The sequence below is a fragment of the Takifugu rubripes genome, chromosome 8, assembly GCF_901000725.2.
Source record: "Takifugu rubripes chromosome 8, fTakRub1.2, whole genome shotgun sequence".
In the NCBI taxonomy this organism is placed as follows: domain Eukaryota; kingdom Metazoa; phylum Chordata; class Actinopteri; order Tetraodontiformes; family Tetraodontidae; genus Takifugu; species Takifugu rubripes.
The window spans coordinates 10,151,368-10,172,245 of NC_042292.1; the positions used below are offsets into that span (position 1 = coordinate 10,151,368).

Sequence of the window (20,878 nt, forward strand, 5' to 3'; positions counted from 1 at the left end):
GCAAGGATTAATGTTTGTGTGTGTGTGGGTGAAAGGGGTTCACGATTGAGGCATGCAACCATGTTTTCTCTCCCTCTCTCTTGCTTTCTCTCTCTTCTTTCTCTCACTGTCTCTTTCTCCACTCTCTCATTTCTCTTGCTCTCTCTCTCTTCTTTCTCTCACTGTCTCTTTCTCCACTCTCTCATTTCTCTTGCTCTCGCTCTCATGTTATGAGAGTGAAGTCATCTATAAGAATAGTTTCCCTTCACCCAACAGTGACCCGTACCCGTGAACAGAGAATCATGTGAAAGAGTAAAACGTTTGGGGTGGTGAGGGTGCTGATTGATTGTGAGTTTAAATGCTGGACTGTGTGATTGTCATTGATTGGGGGAACATCTCACGGTTTTACATGTTTAAAAAAACAACAACACAACAACAATGGGATTATTGTTTGGGGATATGTTCCAGGAATATTTGTGAGGAAACAAAAATAAGTGTCTTCATGTCAGACTATTGTGGAGGCTCTGAATGGGAACTGTGATGTTTCCAACAGGAAAATACGCCCACAGAAGTCAGAAATACAGTAAAGCCATTAGATGGTGCTGGTGTGTGGGTGTGTGGGTGTGTGGGTGTGGGTGTGTGTGTGTGTGGGGGGGGGGGGGGGGGGGGGGCTCCCTTTGACTGGATTCGAAATGTACATCAGAAAGTCTTCCAGTTTGATCAATATATTTTAATTTTTTTCTTCTTTCTGATGTTTCATTCTCTGCTTGTTTGCTAATATGCGGAACATTCCGAACCACTGAAGGCAAGTGGAGGACAGAAACACCCGCGAAGAAGAAGAAGAAGAGGAAGACGACGAAGAAGAAGAGGCGGCGGAAACGGAAGAAGTTATTGTTGTTATTATATGTGACAGAAGCTCTAAAAGGCGCTGTTGTTTTTGCCGAGGTTGTCATCTTTTTATTTTTTACCATCGTTAAAGGTTCGCCAGTCCTGTTAAACTGGCATCATCATGACGTTCATCACAGCCAACTGGAACCCGCTGGGAGATGCGTTTTATCGGTTAGTTTTGCTCCCAATGCAGTTTCCCTGCAGCAAGCTAAACGCAACCATTAGAGAACATGCAACATTTGACGGTGTGGCTTAGATATTAAGCAGCCGCCGCCATGTGTTTGCAGCCCGGCAGCGAAATCACGGGACTCACCGGGGCCTCCATAACTGTCAACAATGCTAATGCGTGCTAAAGTGTTAGCTTCAGGAAGTGTCACTTTAAAATGTGACCATGTCACGTTTATTACATCATTTAAGTTAGTCTGCTTTGTATTTTGGAATGAATTATACAGTTAATTCCAGCCGTAATTAAGTAATTGTTGAAAATGCTAGTTATTGATACTGATATTGTAGAATTACTGAAATGATGTTGCAGCAATAAGGTCCTGCAGAACTACTATATTTAATGGTTTACAACTTTTAGTTTCTGTTGAGGACATGTAAAGCAAATTAAAGATCATTAATTCCCTGCACATTATAAGAGCCATGTTGATGTGTGTCTGTGTTCTTGTGGTCAGTAAAACTGAGCTGTATGACATGTGCTGGGACTTGAAGGACGCCCTCAGAGACTGTCTTGTGGCTGCTGCTCCATATGGAGGACCGATAGGTATACACACAGTTTTAAAGGAAAGGGTTATAGCATAAATACATCTAATATTCTTGACTCATTACCTTTTCCCTCTAATTTTCTCTCTACCTCCCTCTCAACTTTACTTTTTGCCCTCCACCACAGCTCTCCTAAGAAAACCTCTTAGATGTTCTCCGAGTTCTCGTCCTCAGTTGGAGATTTATTCTGCGTCTGGGTTTGCCATCACAAGCTTCCCGGTAGATGTTAACTAATTATTATCAGCTCTTAATATTCACCAGATATCAATTACCTCCAGTTCACAGGCAGACCTGTGTTATAGGGTAGTTTTACACAGTAGTACGTGTGGTATGTTTATGTGTAACATTTTAGTAATTCGTTGAGCTGTGTTTTTTTGTGTACCTGTTTCTTTCTCAGTGGAAGAGTGGTCCCCTTGTCCATCTTGGTTGGACGATTACCGATGAGTTGCTATGTATTCAGGAAGACGGATCTGTACTGATCTATGATCTGTTTGGTTCCTTCAAGAGGCATTTCAGTATGGGTCAGGTGAGCTGACTAAAAAAGAGCAGCTACATATGTTAACTAACGTTACTCGTAGTTGGTGTTTTAATGTGAGCTAATGAACCCAACATCCTCCAGACTGGCGATCAAGTGAGCTGGTTTTATTACATTGTTGGTTGTGTTGTTCACAGGAAGTGGTTCAGAATCATGTCCTGGAAGCCAAAGTATTCCACTCTCCATTTGGAACAGGTGTTGCCATCATATCTGGCTCCTCCCATTTTACCTTGGCAACCAACGTTGATGAATTGAAACTGCGGAGGTTACCTGAAGTCCCAGGTAAGTAAATGTGCTTTACTATGTCGTTGAAGGTTCTCATTCAGTTCATGGTGGTGAGTTTTCCTACTGACCCATTATGTGGGTTCTTGGGGCCATCTCGGTCAGATTGTGAAATGGGGTTTAGTTATCTGAGCGGATCTAAAGGTGGCTTTGTGTCATTTTGTTTCTTGGGCCATTGTCACCCTTCTAGAGTCAATTATTTTGACTTTATGTCTTCCTTTTCATTAAATGGTTCCTGTCTGTCTATCCTTTTGTCTCTTGGTCCATCTGTCTATCCTTTCTGTCTGTCCCCAGGTCTGCAGGGGAAACCTTTGTGTTGGGCCGTTCTCGTTCAGGACAGACAAATCAAAGTCCTCCTGTCCAGTGGCCCTGAACTTTATATCCTGGATGACACGTCCTGTTCTGAAGTGGTGAGACAAATGGGCTGCTAGACTATTGTAGAGAGAGAGCACAAGTATCTGTAGGAGGTTCTCACTCTATTTCACTCTATTTCTGTCTTCAGCATCCTCCATGGCTCAGTCCCCAGGCTGGCAGTATCATCCACATGTCTGTGTCGTTCAGCTATAAATATTTGGCCCTTTTTACTGACACTGGACACCTGTTTACAGCCTCTTCTGATCTCCAGGTGGGCTGCACCATGATCCCATCAGCCGTTTTACGTAACTGAGGGGCTTTGTTTTAATGTGTGACAAGTACTTTTTATTCACAGAACAAACTGAGTGAAATTGACACCAAAAGGTCGACAGCACCTGAACAGATGGTCTGGTATGTAGACCTGTCTTATCAGTAGCCTGCCTGTCTGCCTACATGTCCATGAAGGTTCTCCTTCAGGTTCTACTAATCCATTAAAGTCTATCAGAGAGTCAACTGGAAGACATTTCTCCTCTTCTGTTCCAACCAGTTTGTTGAGACTTTACTACTCGGTTGTTAAGGTCACATGACCCAGGGGAAAGCGGAGTGTTAACACCCAGGTGTGAATGGGTGTTTACTTGTTCACCTGTTTAGGGAGAGGAAGAAAAGTTCTACCTCAAGCCTCCCTCTCTGTTTATGGAAGGTTTACAAAGGTGGCTTTTCTTCTGAACCATCTGCCTTCCCTGGCTATAACCTTTACATTGCAACATTTAAAAGACCTGGTCTTTGTAACCTTCATGGCCCTAGACAGCATCAAACTGTTTTACTATGTCCCTCTAAGTCTAGATAAGAGGCAAACGTCTTCTAGTTTCTTTCAGCGGTCCAGTCGACTCTCCACTGGACTCTTATCAGATACCTCCTCAGTCTGTCTGTCCATACATTTGCTTGCCTAACTCCCTTTATCTTTACAGGTGTCGCAGACCGAACAGTCAGCAACCGTCTGTGGTGTTACTGTGGGACAGGCTGCTCATGGTAGCTGGAGTTTGTAATGACACAATCCAGTATCCTTTGAACCACTTAAGTCTTTTAAACTTCAAATTAAACTTTATCTAAATTTTAATTTATATATGTATTCTCCGTTTCTTTCTAAGGTTGAGAATATTCCTTTTATCATTCAAAGAAGGGAAAATATTTGCCAGAATCATCTTTGCTCAGACCATCTTTTGTCATTCTTGAACCTTGACCCTTAATCACAGGTTCCCCATCGAGGATCAGTGCGTTTTGGTTGGAGAGATGGATGGAGTTCGGATCCTCAGCACGAGGAGCCACGAGCTGCTTCAGGAAGTTCCTCTGGTCTGTCAGGATATCTTCAAGATTGCCTCCATGGCCCCTGGAGCTTTGCTGCTGGAGGCCCACAGGGAGTACGAGGTGAGACTCAAACTGCTCCACTGTGGGACATGGAAAAAGTTGTCCTTGAACAGCCATCTGATGTCCATCCCTATAGAAATCAAGTCAGAAGGCTGACGAGTACCTGAGGGAGCTCAAAGAGCAGAGCATGCTGGAGGAGGCAGTGAAACAGTGTGTGGGGGCTGCTCGATACGAATATGACCCCCAGACCCAGAAATCTCTGCTGCGGGTGAGCCCTCCTCACTCTGGCACTATTCTGTTGCGGTCTGTCAGTGATGTTGCAGTTGCGTCCCTTGTACACCAGGCGGCGTCGTTTGGAAAGTGTTTTCTGGCGGACTTCAGCGCAGATCCGTTTGTGGAGACCTGCAGAGAACTGCGAGTGCTGAACGCCGTCCGAGTGAGCAGCGTGGGGCTGCCACTCACATATCCTCAGTATCCTCGCATGCATGTTGTCCGTGTTGATCAGCAGTAGCGATCAGCTCGGTTCTCCATCAGCCTCCGAACAGACAGTCCTTACATTCACATTTCAGATTCAAACATTTGACTCTCCAGGTGCTGACTGACAGGTGAGTCTGCTCACAGAATCTCTTCCCCTCAGGGCCACCGGACATCCGACTCACATGTTCTCTTCTGCCCCCCTCAGGCTGGTGTACCGGCAGTTGTACCCACTAGCAATAAAAGTCTGCCATTACCTGAAGATTCCAGATTATCATGGTGTCAGCAGAGTCCTCAGACACTGGGCGTCCTGCAAGGTAAAGGGCCTCCCTCTCCCCCCCCCATCCCCACTGCAAGGAGCGGTAGAGTTGACTTCAGATTATCTACATAGGGTCGTTTTGGTTTAGTCCAGGTGGGTTAACGGGCAGACGTGTTGCATTCCCAGGTGCAGCAGAAGGACCTGTCTGATGAGGCCATAGCGAAGGCTGTGTGTGCAAAGGTGGGCGACTCGCCTGGGTTTTCTTACTCTCACATCGCAGCTAAAGCGTACGAATGTGGACGTGCTGAGCTCGCTATCAAGGTAGGTGGAGCCTTTTCATCAGGGTTTGGTTTTAGCCCCGGAATTGTGTGACGTAATCAGTTTCAGTAAAATAGTCCTCTCTTGGAGCTTTTTGTTCTTTTTCACATAAATCAGAAGTTCACCCAGTCTAATCAGACTCAGGTAGACATTAAGTGATGCAAGCTGAAGGAAAAGCCTCCATAGAATATCCAGAGTAGAGAAGGAATGAGGATTGCAGTTGTTCGGGAGTGAGGTTCAAAAGAAGGACCGCAAGTGAAGGTTGCAGCTACAGAATTGGGACTCGATTAGTGGGGTCTGGAGATGTTCTTGAGGTGGGAAAAGTTTGACTGGGCGACGTATTTGACATTAGACTGATGGTGTCTCGTGAAAGTTAATAGCATTAGCAAATGCTAATTGAAGGTTGAATGAAGGTGTCGCATCTTATTGTCTGTAGGGAGAGCGCTCGAGAAAAGCACACATTCACACTTTCTGTGGGATTTTCTAGTTTTTCCCATTTATTTCTGTGTGACACTGTTCAGCTGTTGGATTTTGAGGCTCGGTCTGGAGAACAGGTTCCTCTGCTGCTGAAGATGAAACGCAGTCATCTGGCTCTCAGCAAAGCTGTGGAGAGTGGAGACACTGACCTGGGTGAGTGTCCTGCTCCTGCCCACCACCTGTCATGTTGATAAAAGCTCAAATCTTTGTTCCTCCTGTAATAGGACAATCAAAGAGCTGTTGCAAAATACAGCTGTATGAATTTTAAAATGTGGGACAGTTTGACTCTATTTTGGCTTGTTGTACTAACACATAACACAGGAATGACAGTGGAGGTACTTTCCACTTTGAAATGGTTTCTGATGGCATTAAAGTGTATTAACCTTATGTTAATATAAATGAATGAATGAATTAATTGATAAAATTGTCCCCCGTTTTCAGTTTACATGGTTGTGACCCATCTAAAGAATGAGATGAACCGAGGAGATTTCTTCATGACCCTGAGGAACCAACCAGTCGCACTGAGTCTATACAAACAGGTAACCTCATCTTCATGTTAACCTCTTTAGCCCGTACATGTCAGGACAGTTATCATATGTTGACTATTGGCTTATGGAGCCCAGGAAATGAGGCACTGACCTTTAGACAAGGATGGTCCAAATATGCATGTTGTTCGGTATTCATCTGTCGTTACTCTTGTGTTTTCAGTTCTGTAAACTTCAGGAGCAGGAAACTCTGAAGGATCTTTATAACCAAGATGATGATCACCAGGAGTTGGCCAACTACTATGTTGCTGCCAGTTACAGAGAGAAGGTAACAAATGATCGTCTCAGTCCGGCTGTAACCGGGCAGCTGAAGTGCGTATAAACGAACAGATAGTTAATGTGACGGGACATAGATTTGCTCCGGCACGTATATGTTCTCGTAATCGGAGCTAAACTAGAAAAGGCATGTGCTCATGCTCCACAACCCCCATGCTGGTGTATGACCCCGGGACAAAAATAAGAGAGTCGGCGTTAGCATACGGCGTTCTTGGCTGCTTCTATAAAACCACATACAAAGTAAAGTGTGTGAGATGAACAAAGCTAAGGGATTATCTAGGTTCCTGTTGTTAGAAATGTGGCTCTGCCTCCTGACTCCATTATGGACAGGGGTCCACAATAACCTGCCGAATATCGCCACCTAGTGTTGAGGAAGATGAACGGTTCCCTGAAGTTATTTCTTCTGTTGCCGGTAAACTGGAACATGACAAAATTCTAATGAGATGCCAGAAGTCCAATGTGCATAGCTTTATTGGTGGCTAATAAATGTGGTTTAACATGTTGAGCTAATGACAGAATGCACAAAATAAGTGGATTTCTGTCATAAATCAAGGCTTGAAATCTCATCATTGTTCATCAAGTAAAAATGTCCAGATCTTTTGTGTATAGAGCGGATGTGTATTTTTAAGTGAGAGTCAGAATAAGTGTTTTCTGTTAAATATTTAATATAGGATATGAAAAAAACTGAAAATTCATGAGAAATCTGCATGCTAGTGGTTTTCAGATCTAATCAAACTACCCTTCAAATGTCTGTGTGTCTTGCAGAGGATGGACATCCGTCTGTCCCTCCTGCAGAGTGCCGTCGATGAATATAACAAGGCAAAGAACGATTTTGCTGCAAAGGTAAACCTCTGGAAGAACTCTTTCAACACCTTGAGCACGCTCATAAACCCCCTGCGTCCACCCCGACTGTTTGTCTGCCTGTTTTTCCTGTTGTCTTCAGGCCACCGAGGACGAGATGCGACTCCTGCGTTTTCAACGAAAGCTGGACGAGGATAAAGCAACAGAACTCCTGGGTCTGTCTTTACAGGTAAATTAACCAACTCTTCCCATTCTACACCAAACAACAGCAGCATTATGTTCCGTTCAATACTAAGTGTAATACATATATATATATACATATATATATATATATATAGCACGCCATCACTCAAATAGTATTTAATTACATTCAGTGAGCGTTGTGAGTTTGATCGAACATACTTCACTTGGCTGCTAGTCGCTGCCTCCCCTGACAGCATGTCCCTGGGTTGGTTGGTGTACTGCTGGTTCCCAGAACCTTTAACAGTACAAAGGGGGGGCTCAGACCCCCTGCTGCAGAACCAGCCCCCTCTCCAGGTATGGGAGGATGACTCCCTCTCTACTTTAAGATGAAGATGAAAGCCTTACTCTGAGAGAATGTTAAGAATCATTGATTCTGTAGCTACCATCATTATGCTAGCTAAGCTAATGTTTCTCTCCCCTTTCCTGCCACTGTTTGGAGAAGGTGCTGCATAAATAAAGTTGAATTTCATTGAAAAACATTGTAGTCCAGGATCTCCCGTGATGTAACGTCCATGTGTCTGCAGGCCACGATGGAGGCTCTGTTGGCTTTAGGGTTCCATAAACAAGCAGAACAACTTTACAGAGACTTCAAAGTTCCAGAAAAAAGGTAAAGTATGTTCCTGCTGTCTAATGTGTGATTGAGATTAGAATGGGTTTTAGGGTTATGCCTTCACTGATAGGAACAGTTGTTCCTTCATTATTCATATTTACAAGTTGAAGGGGCTTAGACTGTTCATAAACTCTCCTCTATTATAAATTCTTGCTTTTATTGATAAACTTAAGAATTTATAATGGAAACTGCAGCCCATGAAAACATCCCAACATGCATTGTATGTAATGGTCAAGAAAATTAGGTCCGACTATTACATCACACATGTCTTCCCTTCCACGTTTAACATTACCCACAATCCTCTGCTGCAAATGAACAAATGCAGTTAGCAGTAAAAGTTCAGTAGGTGTTTGTATCAGTTCAGTGTTGCTCATCAGACAGATGCTGATGTGGAAGAAAATGGGCAATAGCAGCCAATACTGATGTGATTGGTGATATAGTGAGCAGCCCTAATTTATGCTTGATTTAGTGGATTTTAAAATATACGGTAATGCGTTTTCTGGACAATAGGTGTTTTTCTTTTGCCTGTCTTATCTGTCTCTTTCACCTGTGTAGGTATTGGTGGTTAAAATTGAAGTCTCTGGCAAAGAAAGAGGAGTGGGAGGAGTTAGAGAAGTTTTCCAAGACCAAAAAGTCTCCCATCGGCTACCTGGTGAGGACAAGTTCCGCTATTTTTTTTAAATAAAAAAAAAGAAAGGTTTTATTGTTCTCTGTGATAGAATTGTTTCTAACAAAAAACCCAATTGTTGGACTTGTCTCTTATTTAGCCTTTTGTTGAAGTTTGCATGAAGCGTAACAACAAGTACGAAGCCAAGAAATATGTTTCTAGGGTGATGCCAGAACAGAAGGTCCGGGCTCACCTGGCAATCAGGTAAAGATGATAGGGGTGTGTCAGATAGGTGGCGCCTCGTCCCTTTGGTAATTTCTCCTTCCTGTATTTCACTAGTGATCTTGAGGGGGCTGCTGATGCTGCGATTGAGCGCAGGAATGAGTCGGAGATTGGGATAGTCCTCTCCAGATGCGCCGCCTCTGATCACCTTTTGATTGAAAGGCTGAACCGAGCCAGAACCAGCACTGTGAAAAAATAACGCGCACGTGTTTGTTCGGCCACAACGCGATCCTTAATGACTGCGTGATTCCGCATTGTTCCGAATGTTGGCTGCAAGAAAGTGATCATTACGTCCCGGCTGAGGCCAAATGCTATTGACATCAGAACAACTGCAACTTGGCCGAACACGTGAGAGAAGATGATGAGGAGCTCTACGTGTCAGGCAGAAGAGATTTCACTGTTGTGTCTAATCATATCAACCATAACTGAATAAAATACTTCACTAACGATAATTCACTGATATGGTTAGAGAACATACAATTCTCAAGACAACAAACTAACGTTTTATGTTCTGTGAATGTAAAATAAAATCAATTCATTAGCAACCAAATTGAATAAAACCTTTTATTCATTTTCAAACTTATGAGTGACATTTCATGATATGGATAGTTTGTGAAGGGAATTCCTGAAAAAGTGCATGTTAAAAGTTCTTTATACTATAAATTGTTAGTACTGTTTATTCCATTAGCATTTTGATGGAGAACCTAAAAGTTTTTATTATTCAAATTCAAAAATTGGAAAACAGTCAAATTACAGTTTAGAGATGGGCAATTCACGGGTGTATTGCTTAAAAAGTACACAGTAAAACAATTTTTTATTAGATTATTTCCAATTTCAAAGAATTAAGTGTTATATTAAAACATGTAATCCACAAGTACTTAGATAAACTGGTATTTAGTTAGTATTTGTCCAGTTTAAACACACTACAATACAATGTTTTGGTTTGTATTTGTCCATTTAAAACATACTGCTTAAAACAACACTGCCTATTTAAAACAGTACATTGCTATGTTTTAGATATTTGTGCACTTAAAACATAGTATTATAATATGTTTTAATATGCCTTAAAACATAGTATTATACTATGTTTTAATATGCCTATATGCCTTAAAACATAGTATTATACTATGTTTTAAGGCATATGTTTATATACTTATGTTTATAACTATGTTTTATGTAGACAAATACTAAACTTAATATTGTACAGCGTCGTCGTTTCGGCGCTATTACCGTATGTCCGCTATTATTCGCGCAATCCAAAAAGAGGAGCAGCTGATTTGACCAGAAAAATGCAAAAAGCGGCTGGTTTGACCGCAGGGAGGCAGCATATGTTCCTCCTGTGGCACCGACCAGAGTTCCGGCAGGTTTCCCCTTCGGGATCGGCGTGAAAGTTAGGTTACTCGGTAGATGTTCAGCGGAATCCTTTAATTATGTAAGTACTTATTTCACTTTCTGATATTATCGTATTTACGATCTTGTAGGGGGGAGCCTGACAAAAATGTTTTAAAAGTACAATCTTTCGATCGACTCTGGGAGGGGAAAAAACGCGCTGAATCAACATTTTCTTCCCAGCTGAAGTTAACACGGACCAAAATAGAATAATACTCTGGTCACATGAAAGTTTGGTCGAACTGACGCTCAATTTAGACGGATCAGCTCCTCCAGCAGAATCCTGCGATCACATAGTTTTACTGTAGTTTTAGTGTGTATTAGTTCAACCGCTTGAAGTAAACCTTGTGACTGAGCTCATGGTAGTTCTGATTTTTGGATTGGTGAACTTTCCTTTAACTTTCAGCCTGGACTGACGCGATAATGGCTTCGGTCAAAGTGGACTGTGTGGTCAAAGCCAGGGCTCTGATTGGCGAAGGGCCGGTGTGGGAGGAGTCAGAGCGATCGCTGCTCTTTGTCGACATCTATGGGCGAAAAATCCACCGATGGCACCCCGACACCGACCGGACCCAGTCCATGGAGACAGGTCGGTGCCTCGTCGGAGGAAACGGCTGATTCAGCAGATGGCAAACGTTAACGCCTGGCGCCGTCTCTCTCAGGTAACATGGTGGGATTTGCCGTCCCTCGCAGGTCAGGGGGTTATGTTGCAGGTATCGGACGCAGCATTGTCGCTGTCGATTGGTCCACTCGGACAACGACGTCAATGGCGGAAGTAGACGAGGATAAAGGGAACACTCGACTCAATGATGGGAAGGTCGATCCTTATGGACGCTTATTTGCAGGTGAGGCCGCTCGCCTGTCTGCGCTGTCACCGCGGCAGCAGCCTCTGCTGTCACCGTGACAACCGCACGTGCTGTTTCAGGAACGATGGCAATTGAGGAGCGGCCGGCTGAGCTTGAGCGACACCAAGGATCTCTGTACTCTGTGACATCTGACCTCACGGTGACCAAACATCTGGACAAGGTAACGCCTGTCTGTCACCTGTGTGGACCCTGTCTGTCACCTGTGTGGAGCCTGTCTGTCACCTGTGTGGACCCTGTCTGTCACCTGTGTGGACCCTGTCTGTCACCTGTGTGGACCCTGTCTGTCACCTGTGTGGAGCCTGTCTGTCACCTGTGTGGAGCCTGTCTGTCACCTGTGTGGACCCTGTCTGTCACCTGTGTGGACCCTGTCTGTCACCTGTGTGGACCCTGTCTGTCACCTGTGTGGAGCCTGTCTGTCACCTGTGTGGAGCCTGTCTGTCACCTGTGTGGACCCTGTCTGTCACCTGTGTGCAGCCTGTCTGTCGCCTGTGTGGAGCCTGTCTGTCGCCTGTGTGGAGCCTGTCTATCGCCTGTGTGGAGCCTGTCTGTCACCGGTGTGGAGCCTGTCTGTCGCCTGTGTGGAGCCTGTCTGTCACCTGTGTGCAGCCTGTCTGTCGCCTGTGTGGAGCCTGTCTGTCACCTGTGTGGAGCCTGTCTGTCACCGGTGTGGAGCCTGTCTGTCGCCTGTGTGGAGCCTGTCTGTCACCTGTGTGCAGCCTGTCTGTCACCGGTGTGGAGCCTGCTAGACTTTCTCCCTCAGCCTCTGTTCCCGTCCGCTCCCAAATGAAAATATCCACCTGCTCTCCAGCTCTTGATTCAGCCTGACGACCAAATGAATCTATTGGGAGGATTTTTGTCGTGGATTCTTGTGAGGGCTCAGTACAAAAACAGCCCTTCCTAGTATATAGTGTCCTGTAGCTGGACCTAATGTATTGACTGTGTTGTCCCACACAGTGAGTTCTCAGTAGTGGGATTTAATAACGACCAGGACAGATGCTGGTGACACAGCTCGCCGATCCAGCTGCTGAGTCTTTTCCCCAACTTGGAATTCCCACTGTTGACCAGGACTTGTCTGACACCAGGTGATCACAGTACTTTTCCCGAGCTGCTCCCCACAACCGAATCCTTCCTCAGCTCGCCATTCAGTCTGTGTTTCATGCCCGGCTAAGTATCCAGGCATGCTAGGCACTGTCCATAATTGGTTTAAATCCCATTGAACAATCCGAAGTTTTTCTGTTCTGATGGGCGACATCTGATCCTCACATGTATTGTGGTGTACTCCAAGGTTCCATTCTTGGCTCTATCTCGATTTCTCTGTAAATAAAACAAATCAGAGTGGATTATATTATGTATTATATTTGGCTCCCTGTGATTTGCAAATAAACACATTGTCAAATTTTAGCTTTAAAGTATCTGGGTTGTTAGACAGCTGCCTTGAACTTGACAAACACTGAGGTTAAGCTCTCCCCCCACCGATCTGGAGAAGGTGGTTCGAGCCTTTATAAGCTCTCTGAATACTGCGGTGCTCTTTCCGTTGGTTAGAAGACAGCATCTCTCTGTGGCTGTCGGGCCGCTGCTCCTACAACAGTTGTTGTTTTTAACCCTCGGCACTACACAGATGAATGACTATGATCACCGATTTCTTTTAGGTTTTTGATGTAATGTCAGGGATTTTGGGTGCAGTGGAGCATACTGGGCCTCTGCTCTACCTCCTCGGCGACAGCGTCCCTGATGCCGCAGCAAACCGCCCTTCGGAATATGATGAGCCTATTTTTGAGGGTGATACGAAGCTAAGACAGGGGGCCTTTCTCCTCCTCGCCAGCTTGCTTGAGCTGATGTGCCCTGACTTCAGTTCCTTGCAGAGTTGGCTGACCTTTGCCCTGTGGTTCTTCACGGGAGGAGACTTTCCTGGTCACCTGGTCTCCTTTGGTCCAAACTGAAGATATCTGCAGGGAAACTGCATCTGCAGGAGCAAATGCAACCCGCCGATCTTCATTAGTTTATATTTAACATTTGAAACAGGGACAATTGTTGAAATCTCCAAAATATGAACTGTCATCTTTCTGACAGGAAGTGTTGATCTCATTATACCGTAGTTTTAATCAAGTGATGTGAAATAACGTTTTAAAAGTCCCCATAATCGCACACCTCTGACCTGACTGTACATGTGTTACTCACAGGTGGACATTTCGAATGGGATGGATTGGTCCTTGGATCACAGAACTTTTTTTTACATCGACAGTTTGGCTTTGACCATTGATGCCTTTGACTATGACTCCGACTTGGGACTAATTGGTAAATGTGCACTTAAACTGCAATTCATACTTTGTGGATATAATTTAAGACTGATGTGTGTGTTTATCAGGTAACCGCCGTGTGGTGTACCGTATGGAGGAGGGGGAGGGGCTCCCTGATGGGATGGCCATTGATGTTAAAGGTCATCTGTGGGTTGCTTGTTATAATGGGGGAAGGGTGATCAACATTGACCCTGCTGTTGGTGAGTTAAACTGGCAAATCTGCTTTTACTGCAGCAATGATTTGTTAAGCTTATAATGGGGATTGTGTCAATCTCTCAGGTGTGCGACTGCAAACAGTCTCTCTTCCTGTGAAAAAGACCACGTCCTGTTGTTTTGGTGGTCCAGACTACTGTGATCTGTACGTGACCTCAGCAAGCCTGGGCCTGAACGAGTCAGAGAGGAGAGACCAGCCACTGGCAGGAAGTATCTTCAAGGTCAGTGTGTGTGTCTGTGTGTCTGTGTGTGTGTGTGTGTTCACCTTCACATAGTACGTGCTACATATTGAGAACCATAACCCAAAACTAAGGACATTTGTGAGGACATTTGTCTGAACCTCACAAATTCAAAGGGCTAAAAGAGATCATTCCAGGTACGAGACCCCCGTAACTCAATGTTTATTAATGTTTATTTCCCCATGAGATGGAATATGATGCCATGTTGAAATAAATGTTTTTGGGCGCTTCCAAGGTAAAAATACAAGTGTGTGTGTTATACTGACCGTGCATGTTTGTCTGCAGGTGTCAGGACTTGGGGTTAAAGGTCGTCCTGCGCAGTCATTCTCAGGGTGAACATGAAGGGACTTTATCAGCCAACTGCAGCACAGATCACTGGTAAAAACTGATTTGTGGATCAACAGATGAATCCTTCCTGTTATAACAGTGGATATTATAGGGTAATTTACAAACCAATTGTATTTTTTTTTCATAAAATTTCAGTATGTTTGCAGCTACATATAAAAGATAAGCAGATCACCGAGGATTGTGGATAATGTAGTTCAAGAACAGGTGATTTCTTTCTGAAGAAGATGATTAAGCAACGAAAATTGACTCCCACAAACAACTGTAAATATCATGAAACCTAAGTCGCATTCTGCAAAAAACCCACTTTGTTCCTCAGCCGTGATACAATTTGTAGAGTGAGGACATGGTTTTATTCATGCCGCCAAGCAAAGACACACAAACAACAGCCAAAACGAGCAGCTTCACAGTTTTCTGTAAAAAGGTTTCTACACAGAAATGTTGTGCTTCTTTTTTAACCCCCTCAAAATGCACATTAGGAATAAACATTTTACAACAAGGATGCCACAAATGGTGTTTCTTCTTGTGCCACCCAGTACGCTCACATCTCAAAAGGTGTGTCCACACCTTAAAGACGTCTTCACACTCCACAGGTGTGTCCTCATACCATGGGTTCGTCCATGTGGCTGCTAGTGTGTCCACATCCTGAAGATATGTCCATGTCCCACAGCTTTGTCCATGTGCCTGCAGATGTGTCCACATTCCACAGGTGTGTCCACATCAGCCTGACAAGGTCCTAATGTTGAAATCTGTTGGACATTGTCCATGGGACGCAGTTGTGTAAACCACCTCAACTAGCAACTAACATACTGTGTTTAATGGTTCAGGGGCTTCTGGTGACAGCATAAAATGGACATGAAGAGCACGAGTCACTGATAATTAGAGTTTGACAAAGCCTTTCCAGCAGACGTTTAGGACATTTTGGAAATTCGGATGGGAAATGTGCTAATTTAGTGTTGTGTTTTTTTTATAAATGAGCAATATCAAAAGGTAAACCACAACCTTTAGAAAGCTGCTCCACCCTGTGTGTCGATAGTAAGGCTGATTCTGACGTACAGTCAAACGCAACATCATGAAATATCCAAGCGCAAACCAAAACAACCCTGATGAACTGGAGGCTAGCTGACCTGGACCACTTGGTACGAACCCCCACCTTTTAACACAGCCTCTCACCCTCCCTGCCCCCCCACAGACACCTTTGATGTGATCATTAGGAGACAAAAGGTTTCTCTCTGCATGTGTAAATAAATAAGGGTGGCTGCTAATATTTCTGTCCATTATGTATAAATCACTGATGTTATTAAAAGAACACTGAACAAATACTTTCTCAATGCCCAAAAAGGACCACTGCTGGTTTTACAAAGAAACGTCTCATGGTATTGCGAAAAACAGCCCTACTTTTAAAAAAAAAATAAAAATGGTGAATTTAACTTGCAAGAAAGAGTAGAAAGTAACTATTTTGTATTCTACAGTGTAGCACAACATGGATCAAAGTTCTTCTCAAAGTGCTCCATTCTGTCCAGTGATTAACAGTCAATGTAAAAAAAAAAAAAAATCCTTATCATTTCAGATAAATACCCCAGCCCCCACCCCCAAAAAACAAAACCAACAAAGCAAAACACGTCTACATTTACAGTTCAAAGTGGCTGAGTGGTAAATCAAAAACATGATGCCATCTGTCACATTAACTGATCAGAATGTCCAAAGTGCTTTTGGGTCACATTCATTATATGAGTGTGGCCGGCTGATGTGGAAGTTCTGTCTCCGTGCCTCAGTAGTGTTCCTCAGGGTGGGAGGGGTCACAGAAGAACCGCGAGCTGCGTTTTGCTGATCGAGCGGTGAAAGGGACCGTCTTTAAGGCTGCGGGGGGGGAAAAATAAGGTCATTTGGATTTGGTAGATTGATGTCGCTAGTATCTAAATCCTGTTGGAAAACCGGTTTATCTCCTGTTAAATGGCGTCACATCTTTAAGGAACCTGCGTTTGAGGGACGAGCAGCAGAGCTTCTCCAAACAGCTCTTGTTTTAAACGATTGGAACCGGAAGGTGCTGACAATTGGGTCGAAAGGGCCTGCCGGCAGAACTGACCTCAGCACCAGTGAACACGTATGGGATGGACTCGGGCGTGCTGTTCATGGCAGAATGACCCAACACAACCAATTCTGCTGACTCATGACAAATGATGGTTGAAGAGTGGGAGTTTAAATATGGTGCAGTCTGAGCGTGACGCACAAAAACGGGCCCAAACGTGGAGGGAGTTCTTCCCAGTAAGACCAGAGGAATAACAGTGGGCCAGGAAAGAGCAGAACTCATATACATACAATGAAATGTCTGAGTAGGAGTGCGTTCTGAAAGCGAGAATATTTTATTTACTTTGCTTATCAGGTGCCCTTTAGATGGGACATTTCAAATATAGTTTGACTCCCTGTGAAATGCACATAGCCAAAATACATATAAACCATTTTTTAAGGTTTATTTGACAATACTTTTTACCGTACAGAGAGTGCTTTGGCTATTTTTCCCTACTTAGCAAGTGTTGAGGAGACACAAAATTACTGGAATACTAAACCCAAACTAGCAACATGCCTGGTAACCAGCTGAGGCTGTGTTGGCCTCTTCCTCACACCACTGAGATTCCCGTTTGTTAAATAAACACACACCTATATTCTCTCCTTAGTCTTCAATCGTCCAGTTCCCCCGAGAATGCACCGTTTGGTCTAGACAGACAAGCCTTGATAACCTTTTCATGGGCATAACCCACACACTCGTCCCCCAAATGCATCACCCCGCAGTCCTTTAAAGACTTGTTACAAAGGAACGTCGTGACCAGAACTAATCTACAAAGCAACTGTGTTTGCCTGCTATGACGCAATGTTTGCTTGCAATGATGCAAGTTTCCCTACGATGGTGTATCTTTGGGGCCGGCGACATGTTTAATCCCAATTCCAGCATGCTAACTTCCCATTTTGATGCTTTTACCTGTGACTATGACACATTTACCTGTGATGATGTCCTCTATAGCTCCGTCCTTCCCTTCATACACATGTCTGGTGTCTTTTCCTTGCCGCCGTCGGAGCTCAGTAAGCAGCTCTTGCTGCTGCCGTTTCCCTCGGTGTGACGGAGACTGAGGGAGAAGAACAGACAGAATTAGCAACGAGTAATGACGGCATCGTACGGCAACCCTCAGGTGCATCTCGGTGCGTCTTGAGACTAGCGCTGCTGCGCAGCAACAGGGGTCAGAGGTCGGGATCTGACCTTGGTGTCCTCCTCCTGCTGCTCCTCTTGCTCCATTTTCTCAAGTAACATCTGCTCCTGACGCCTCCTTTGTTCGTTCTCCTCTTCTGCCAGCTGATTGCAAGAAAACAGTGATTGCACTTTATTCTCCTCGGCGCTGCACATGGACGCCGTTATTTCCCGAAGGCCACAGAGTGGGAGGGGCTTACACTGACAGCCTGATAAGGAGGTGGAGCCTAGCATGCCTACTCACCCTGTACGCTTTAATGAAACGCACGAAGACGGGGAAGAAGACAGAGGGCGGCATCGTCTTGGAGCTTTCCCCAAAAAATGTCACTGCATCTTCAAACGCATCCTAGAAAGAATAAAGAATGTTTATATATGTGTATTTGTTTTTCACACCTTTCTAAACTGACTCGGCGACCGGCAACGCCGCTGATCGGCCGACTGTTGGACTGCAGATCACCTTGGCGATGCGCGCGTCTTCCTGCAGCTTGTTGAGTCGTGATTCGTGCCTGCTGATGAAGTCTTTGAGCGTGCTGTTGTGTTGGACGCTGAACTCCCTCCAGGTGAGCTCCATGCCGCGCTGCAGCTCTTTCACGTCGCACAAGACGTTCTCCAGACTCACTGCGCGGAAGCAGGAACGTGTTTCTGTTAAACGCTGGTTCCCAAAGTAACGTAGTTATTCTTATTTCATTTTTTAAAATAAGAGTTGGTCCTTGGACCAGATTTTTGGAGCCGGCGACATGTTTAATCACCATTAATATGCTGTAATTGTGATTAAACGTGTCGCAACTGGGTTGAGTTCTGTGTCCTTTAAATGAAGGCCCTGACGAGTGATCGGTAGCTAACAAACTCTGTCTCACTGGTTGACACTCACCGGCAGCTGCTTTGTCAACATAGTGAAGCTCGTTGTAAAATGGAGAGACGGCAGGATATTTGTCCCGCACCACGTTGGCGATGTAATGGAGCAACGTCTGTGAGCGGTCTGTCGACTTTGTCTCCAGCAGCTGAACACACACAAACAGTCTGGTCTCACAGATCAGCCTTTAGTTTTGTTTCACGTCAGTCCATTGACAACAGGGTGTGTGTGTGTGTGTGTTTGTGTGTGTGTGTGTGTGTGTGTGTGTGTTACCAGGTCTAAACTCTGTAGTTTGAATCCATAGACTGCGCCCCTCTTACTGCTGTTCATGTAATTTCCGAGAGCCAAGATGATCTGGAGCAGAAACAGACGACGGAACGGTTCCACAGGTGTTTTTACATGAAGGTGTTGTTTATCTACAGGGGATCGTTAATATTTCATGTAGAAACTGACCTCCAGGATCTTCTTAAGCTTCTGAGATGATTTGATGGAAACGGAAGCTGCTATAATGGCGTGGAGTTGCTGCAACACATGAGCACAGTAAGACGCCTCTTTAGCTGAGCTACAACATTCCAGATGTTACAGTGGTGCAGAGCTGTTGCTAAGAGCTTTAATCCAAGCAGCTGTTCCACCTAATCAAAAGCCAATTCCAGTCCTTTCAAGAGATGTCAGGTTTGTTCTCGTGTTTGTGAGTCTTACCGGAGTTAACATCTGAACATTGTCACTGAAGTTGCCCATAAAGATCATGATGGACATTCGCTGATTGAGCCTTTCGATGCGGCTGAATTGCATCATGAAGCGGTCTTCGTCGCTCAGAGCCTCCAGGGGTTTTCTGTCCCTCTCATACTGCCGTAGGAGTTTCATCTCGGCCTCGGTGGGTAAGAAACGCATCAAGCATTCTACAAAGTCCACCCGGGTTGTTCGAAGGTCAAACCTGCAGGAAGACCAACCCACATGAGCTGTTCTGCAGAACTCAGCAGTTCTTTTTACTTCAGCTAAAGGTAGTGGTTGTCTTGGAGATTGCCTGGTTGTATTGATTAAGGTTGGGGGTTCTCATAGCGGTTGTAGCTACGAGTGGACTTGAACATACGTGTGGATTGCCCGACAGATGATGTCCGATGCCTGGCTAGCCTTCCGCAGGGTGATCGCCAGGTTTTTGGCTCTGTTGGCCTCAAGCAGTGAGATTTTGGATGGACCTTTCTGAGGAAGTTTCTGTCTCGACAGGGTCAAGTCCACTGCTGGGCCCTGAGCTTTAGTCTTGAACAATTCCTCAAACCCTTCCACATCCAGATCCTACGAGGGAGCCGTACCAAGAAAGTAGGTTAATAAGTTAATAGGCGCTATTTAAATAAAGATGTTAACCATTTTTTCACTAATCTTGGCTTTGTTACAAACCAAGCTCCTCTTTTTGAACAGTTGTTGCTGGTGAATTTAAAGAAAATTGAAAATCCATGAGGTTAACCTGCAGGATGGACTCATCGTCAATGTCATTAAAGATGGTTCCGTTGATCTGGCTCGGCTTCAAGGCAACCCAGTTCAGTACTGGCAACCTAAACTTTGTCTGGATTGGCTTCTTTATCTTCACAGCTGCACAGCAGGAGAAACACAGGTAAGCAGGCAAGTTAATGTGTGACCAGATGTGTGTTAATAGGAGCTGATGACACTACGTCGGGGTCAGGGAGAACGTTTGAAGTTCTAGATGTGATGTCACAGGACACAAACATGGATGAGGATATGCCAGCTGAAGACAATGTGGCCAAACTATAAACTGTATGATGAAAGAAAAACTCACTTTAAGCATTTTATTTGCAATCTATGATTAATTTCTGCGTTGCTTGTGAACAGGAGCTGCAATGAAGGACATAAGCAGCCTTTTTATTTCTCAGCCACCTGTACAGTTAAATATGGACCACTGGCTTAATAACTGGTATATGTGCAGACTCATTCTGGGTGTCATTCTTTCCTATTTGTTTGGACAGTCACAACTATGTGGTGGGCTGTAATTTGCTGTTCCCAAAGTAGGAGCTGTAGGCTGTACACATTTCTGCCCTTGGCTTTAATCTCAGGGCGTCTCTGATGCAGTGTTACAGAGTCATCGGGATCAAAAACAGGCCTGAATGATGATATTTTAATCATGTGGAGAACACTCGTGCGTGTATTTGTTACTTTAAGGCTGGACTATTGGGACTCATTGTTCTCAGGATGGTATTTCTTTGAGGAGCCTCCAGCTGATCCAAAATGCTGTGGCTGGTTCTAACAGGAATGAGCAGGAGCAGTCACATGACTGCTATACTCGCTCTTTCATTGGCTGCCCATTGTAAAAGAGAGAAAAATGTGGTTTAATGTGATTTAAACTTAGTTTATAGTGAGGATGATTA

General features: G+C 44.5%; 3 protein-coding genes and 2 long non-coding RNA genes across 7 annotated transcripts in view; 4 read left to right on the top strand and 1 right to left on the bottom strand.

The window, feature by feature from the left end:
* The first annotated feature begins 657 nt into the window (after positions 1 to 657).
* vps16 (VPS16 core subunit of CORVET and HOPS complexes) lies at positions 658 to 9,639 on the top strand. Its single transcript, XM_003966745.3, has 24 exons — positions 658 to 1,038; positions 1,545 to 1,633; positions 1,760 to 1,851; positions 2,030 to 2,158; positions 2,305 to 2,449; positions 2,744 to 2,859; positions 2,952 to 3,074; positions 3,159 to 3,214; positions 3,772 to 3,861; positions 4,057 to 4,228; positions 4,305 to 4,436; positions 4,512 to 4,639; positions 4,738 to 4,773; positions 4,851 to 4,959; positions 5,088 to 5,222; positions 5,741 to 5,849; positions 6,138 to 6,235; positions 6,405 to 6,509; positions 7,283 to 7,360; positions 7,461 to 7,547; positions 8,086 to 8,168; positions 8,727 to 8,823; positions 8,939 to 9,042; positions 9,118 to 9,639. Exons 1-24 carry the CDS (start codon positions 989 to 991, stop codon positions 9,257 to 9,259), a joined length of 2,505 nt encoding a protein of 834 aa, XP_003966794.2. The 5' UTR covers positions 658 to 988; the 3' UTR covers positions 9,260 to 9,639.
* Positions 9,640 to 10,329: 690 nt separating this feature from the next.
* On the top strand, positions 10,330 to 14,916 carry rgn (regucalcin). 2 transcript variants are annotated; one of them, XM_003966709.3, is made up of 9 exons: positions 10,330 to 10,492; positions 10,856 to 11,035; positions 11,109 to 11,291; positions 11,372 to 11,472; positions 13,493 to 13,607; positions 13,678 to 13,809; positions 13,889 to 14,043; positions 14,347 to 14,439; positions 14,545 to 14,916. In XM_003966709.3, exons 2-8 carry the CDS (start codon positions 10,873 to 10,875, stop codon positions 14,395 to 14,397), a joined length of 900 nt encoding a protein of 299 aa, XP_003966758.2. In that variant the 5' UTR covers positions 10,330 to 10,492; positions 10,856 to 10,872; the 3' UTR covers positions 14,398 to 14,439; positions 14,545 to 14,916. The 2 variants fall into 2 exon arrangements, with proteins under 2 accessions (XP_003966758.2, XP_029696218.1); XM_029840358.1 differs by lacking the exon at positions 10,330 to 10,492 and having other exon boundaries at positions 10,862 to 11,035; positions 11,140 to 11,291; positions 14,347 to 14,916.
* Positions 11,692 to 12,710, top strand: LOC115250691 (uncharacterized). Its single transcript, XR_003889258.1, has 2 exons — positions 11,692 to 12,180; positions 12,267 to 12,710. It is a non-coding gene; the product is annotated as an uncharacterized lncRNA (long non-coding RNA).
* A 684-nt stretch (positions 14,917 to 15,600) lies between the features above and the next one.
* Positions 15,601 to 20,878, bottom strand: part of fmnl2b (formin-like 2b) — a 14,206-nt gene continuing 8,928 nt past the window's right edge. The window contains exons 17-27 of one of the 2 annotated variants that reach the window (XM_003966744.3): positions 19,963 to 20,087; positions 19,591 to 19,793; positions 19,200 to 19,434; positions 18,954 to 19,022; positions 18,774 to 18,854; positions 18,519 to 18,648; positions 18,105 to 18,265; positions 17,892 to 17,993; positions 17,660 to 17,752; positions 17,405 to 17,528; positions 15,601 to 16,266 (exon numbers count right to left, since the gene is read on the bottom strand). In XM_003966744.3, coding sequence (XP_003966793.1) covers positions 16,178 to 16,266; positions 17,405 to 17,528; positions 17,660 to 17,752; positions 17,892 to 17,993; positions 18,105 to 18,265; positions 18,519 to 18,648; positions 18,774 to 18,854; positions 18,954 to 19,022; positions 19,200 to 19,434; positions 19,591 to 19,793; positions 19,963 to 20,087 — 1,412 coding nt within the window. In that variant the 3' untranslated portion in view covers positions 15,601 to 16,177. The remainder of the gene's footprint in view (positions 16,267 to 17,404; positions 17,529 to 17,659; positions 17,753 to 17,891; positions 17,994 to 18,104; positions 18,266 to 18,518; positions 18,649 to 18,773; positions 18,855 to 18,953; positions 19,023 to 19,199; positions 19,435 to 19,590; positions 19,794 to 19,962; positions 20,088 to 20,878) is intronic. The other variant, XM_029840297.1, reaches the window with a different exon arrangement.
* LOC115250688 (uncharacterized) overlaps positions 19,677 to 20,878 on the top strand; it is a 2,810-nt gene continuing 1,608 nt past the window's right edge. Inside the window, exons 1-2 of the long non-coding RNA XR_003889255.1 lie at positions 19,677 to 19,817; positions 19,917 to 20,109. This is a non-coding gene — a long non-coding RNA (uncharacterized lncRNA). The remainder of the gene's footprint in view (positions 19,818 to 19,916; positions 20,110 to 20,878) is intronic.

Coding starts and splice junctions, on each gene's coding strand:
- vps16 (XM_003966745.3), top strand. CDS start 989: ATGACGTTCATCACAGCCAACTGGAACCCGCTGGGAGATGCGTTTTAT. Junction 6,510..7,282: donor CTGCCAGTTACAGAGAGAAG/GTAACAAATGAT, acceptor TGTGTCTTGCAG/AGGATGGACATCCGTCTGTC. Junction 7,548..8,085: donor TCCTGGGTCTGTCTTTACAG/GTAAATTAACCA, acceptor ATGTGTCTGCAG/GCCACGATGGAGGCTCTGTT.
- rgn (XM_003966709.3), top strand. CDS start 10,873: ATGGCTTCGGTCAAAGTGGACTGTGTGGTCAAAGCCAGGGCTCTGATT. Junction 11,473..13,492: donor TGACCAAACATCTGGACAAG/GTAACGCCTGTC, acceptor TGTTACTCACAG/GTGGACATTTCGAATGGGAT. Junction 13,810..13,888: donor CAACATTGACCCTGCTGTTG/GTGAGTTAAACT, acceptor TCAATCTCTCAG/GTGTGCGACTGCAAACAGTC.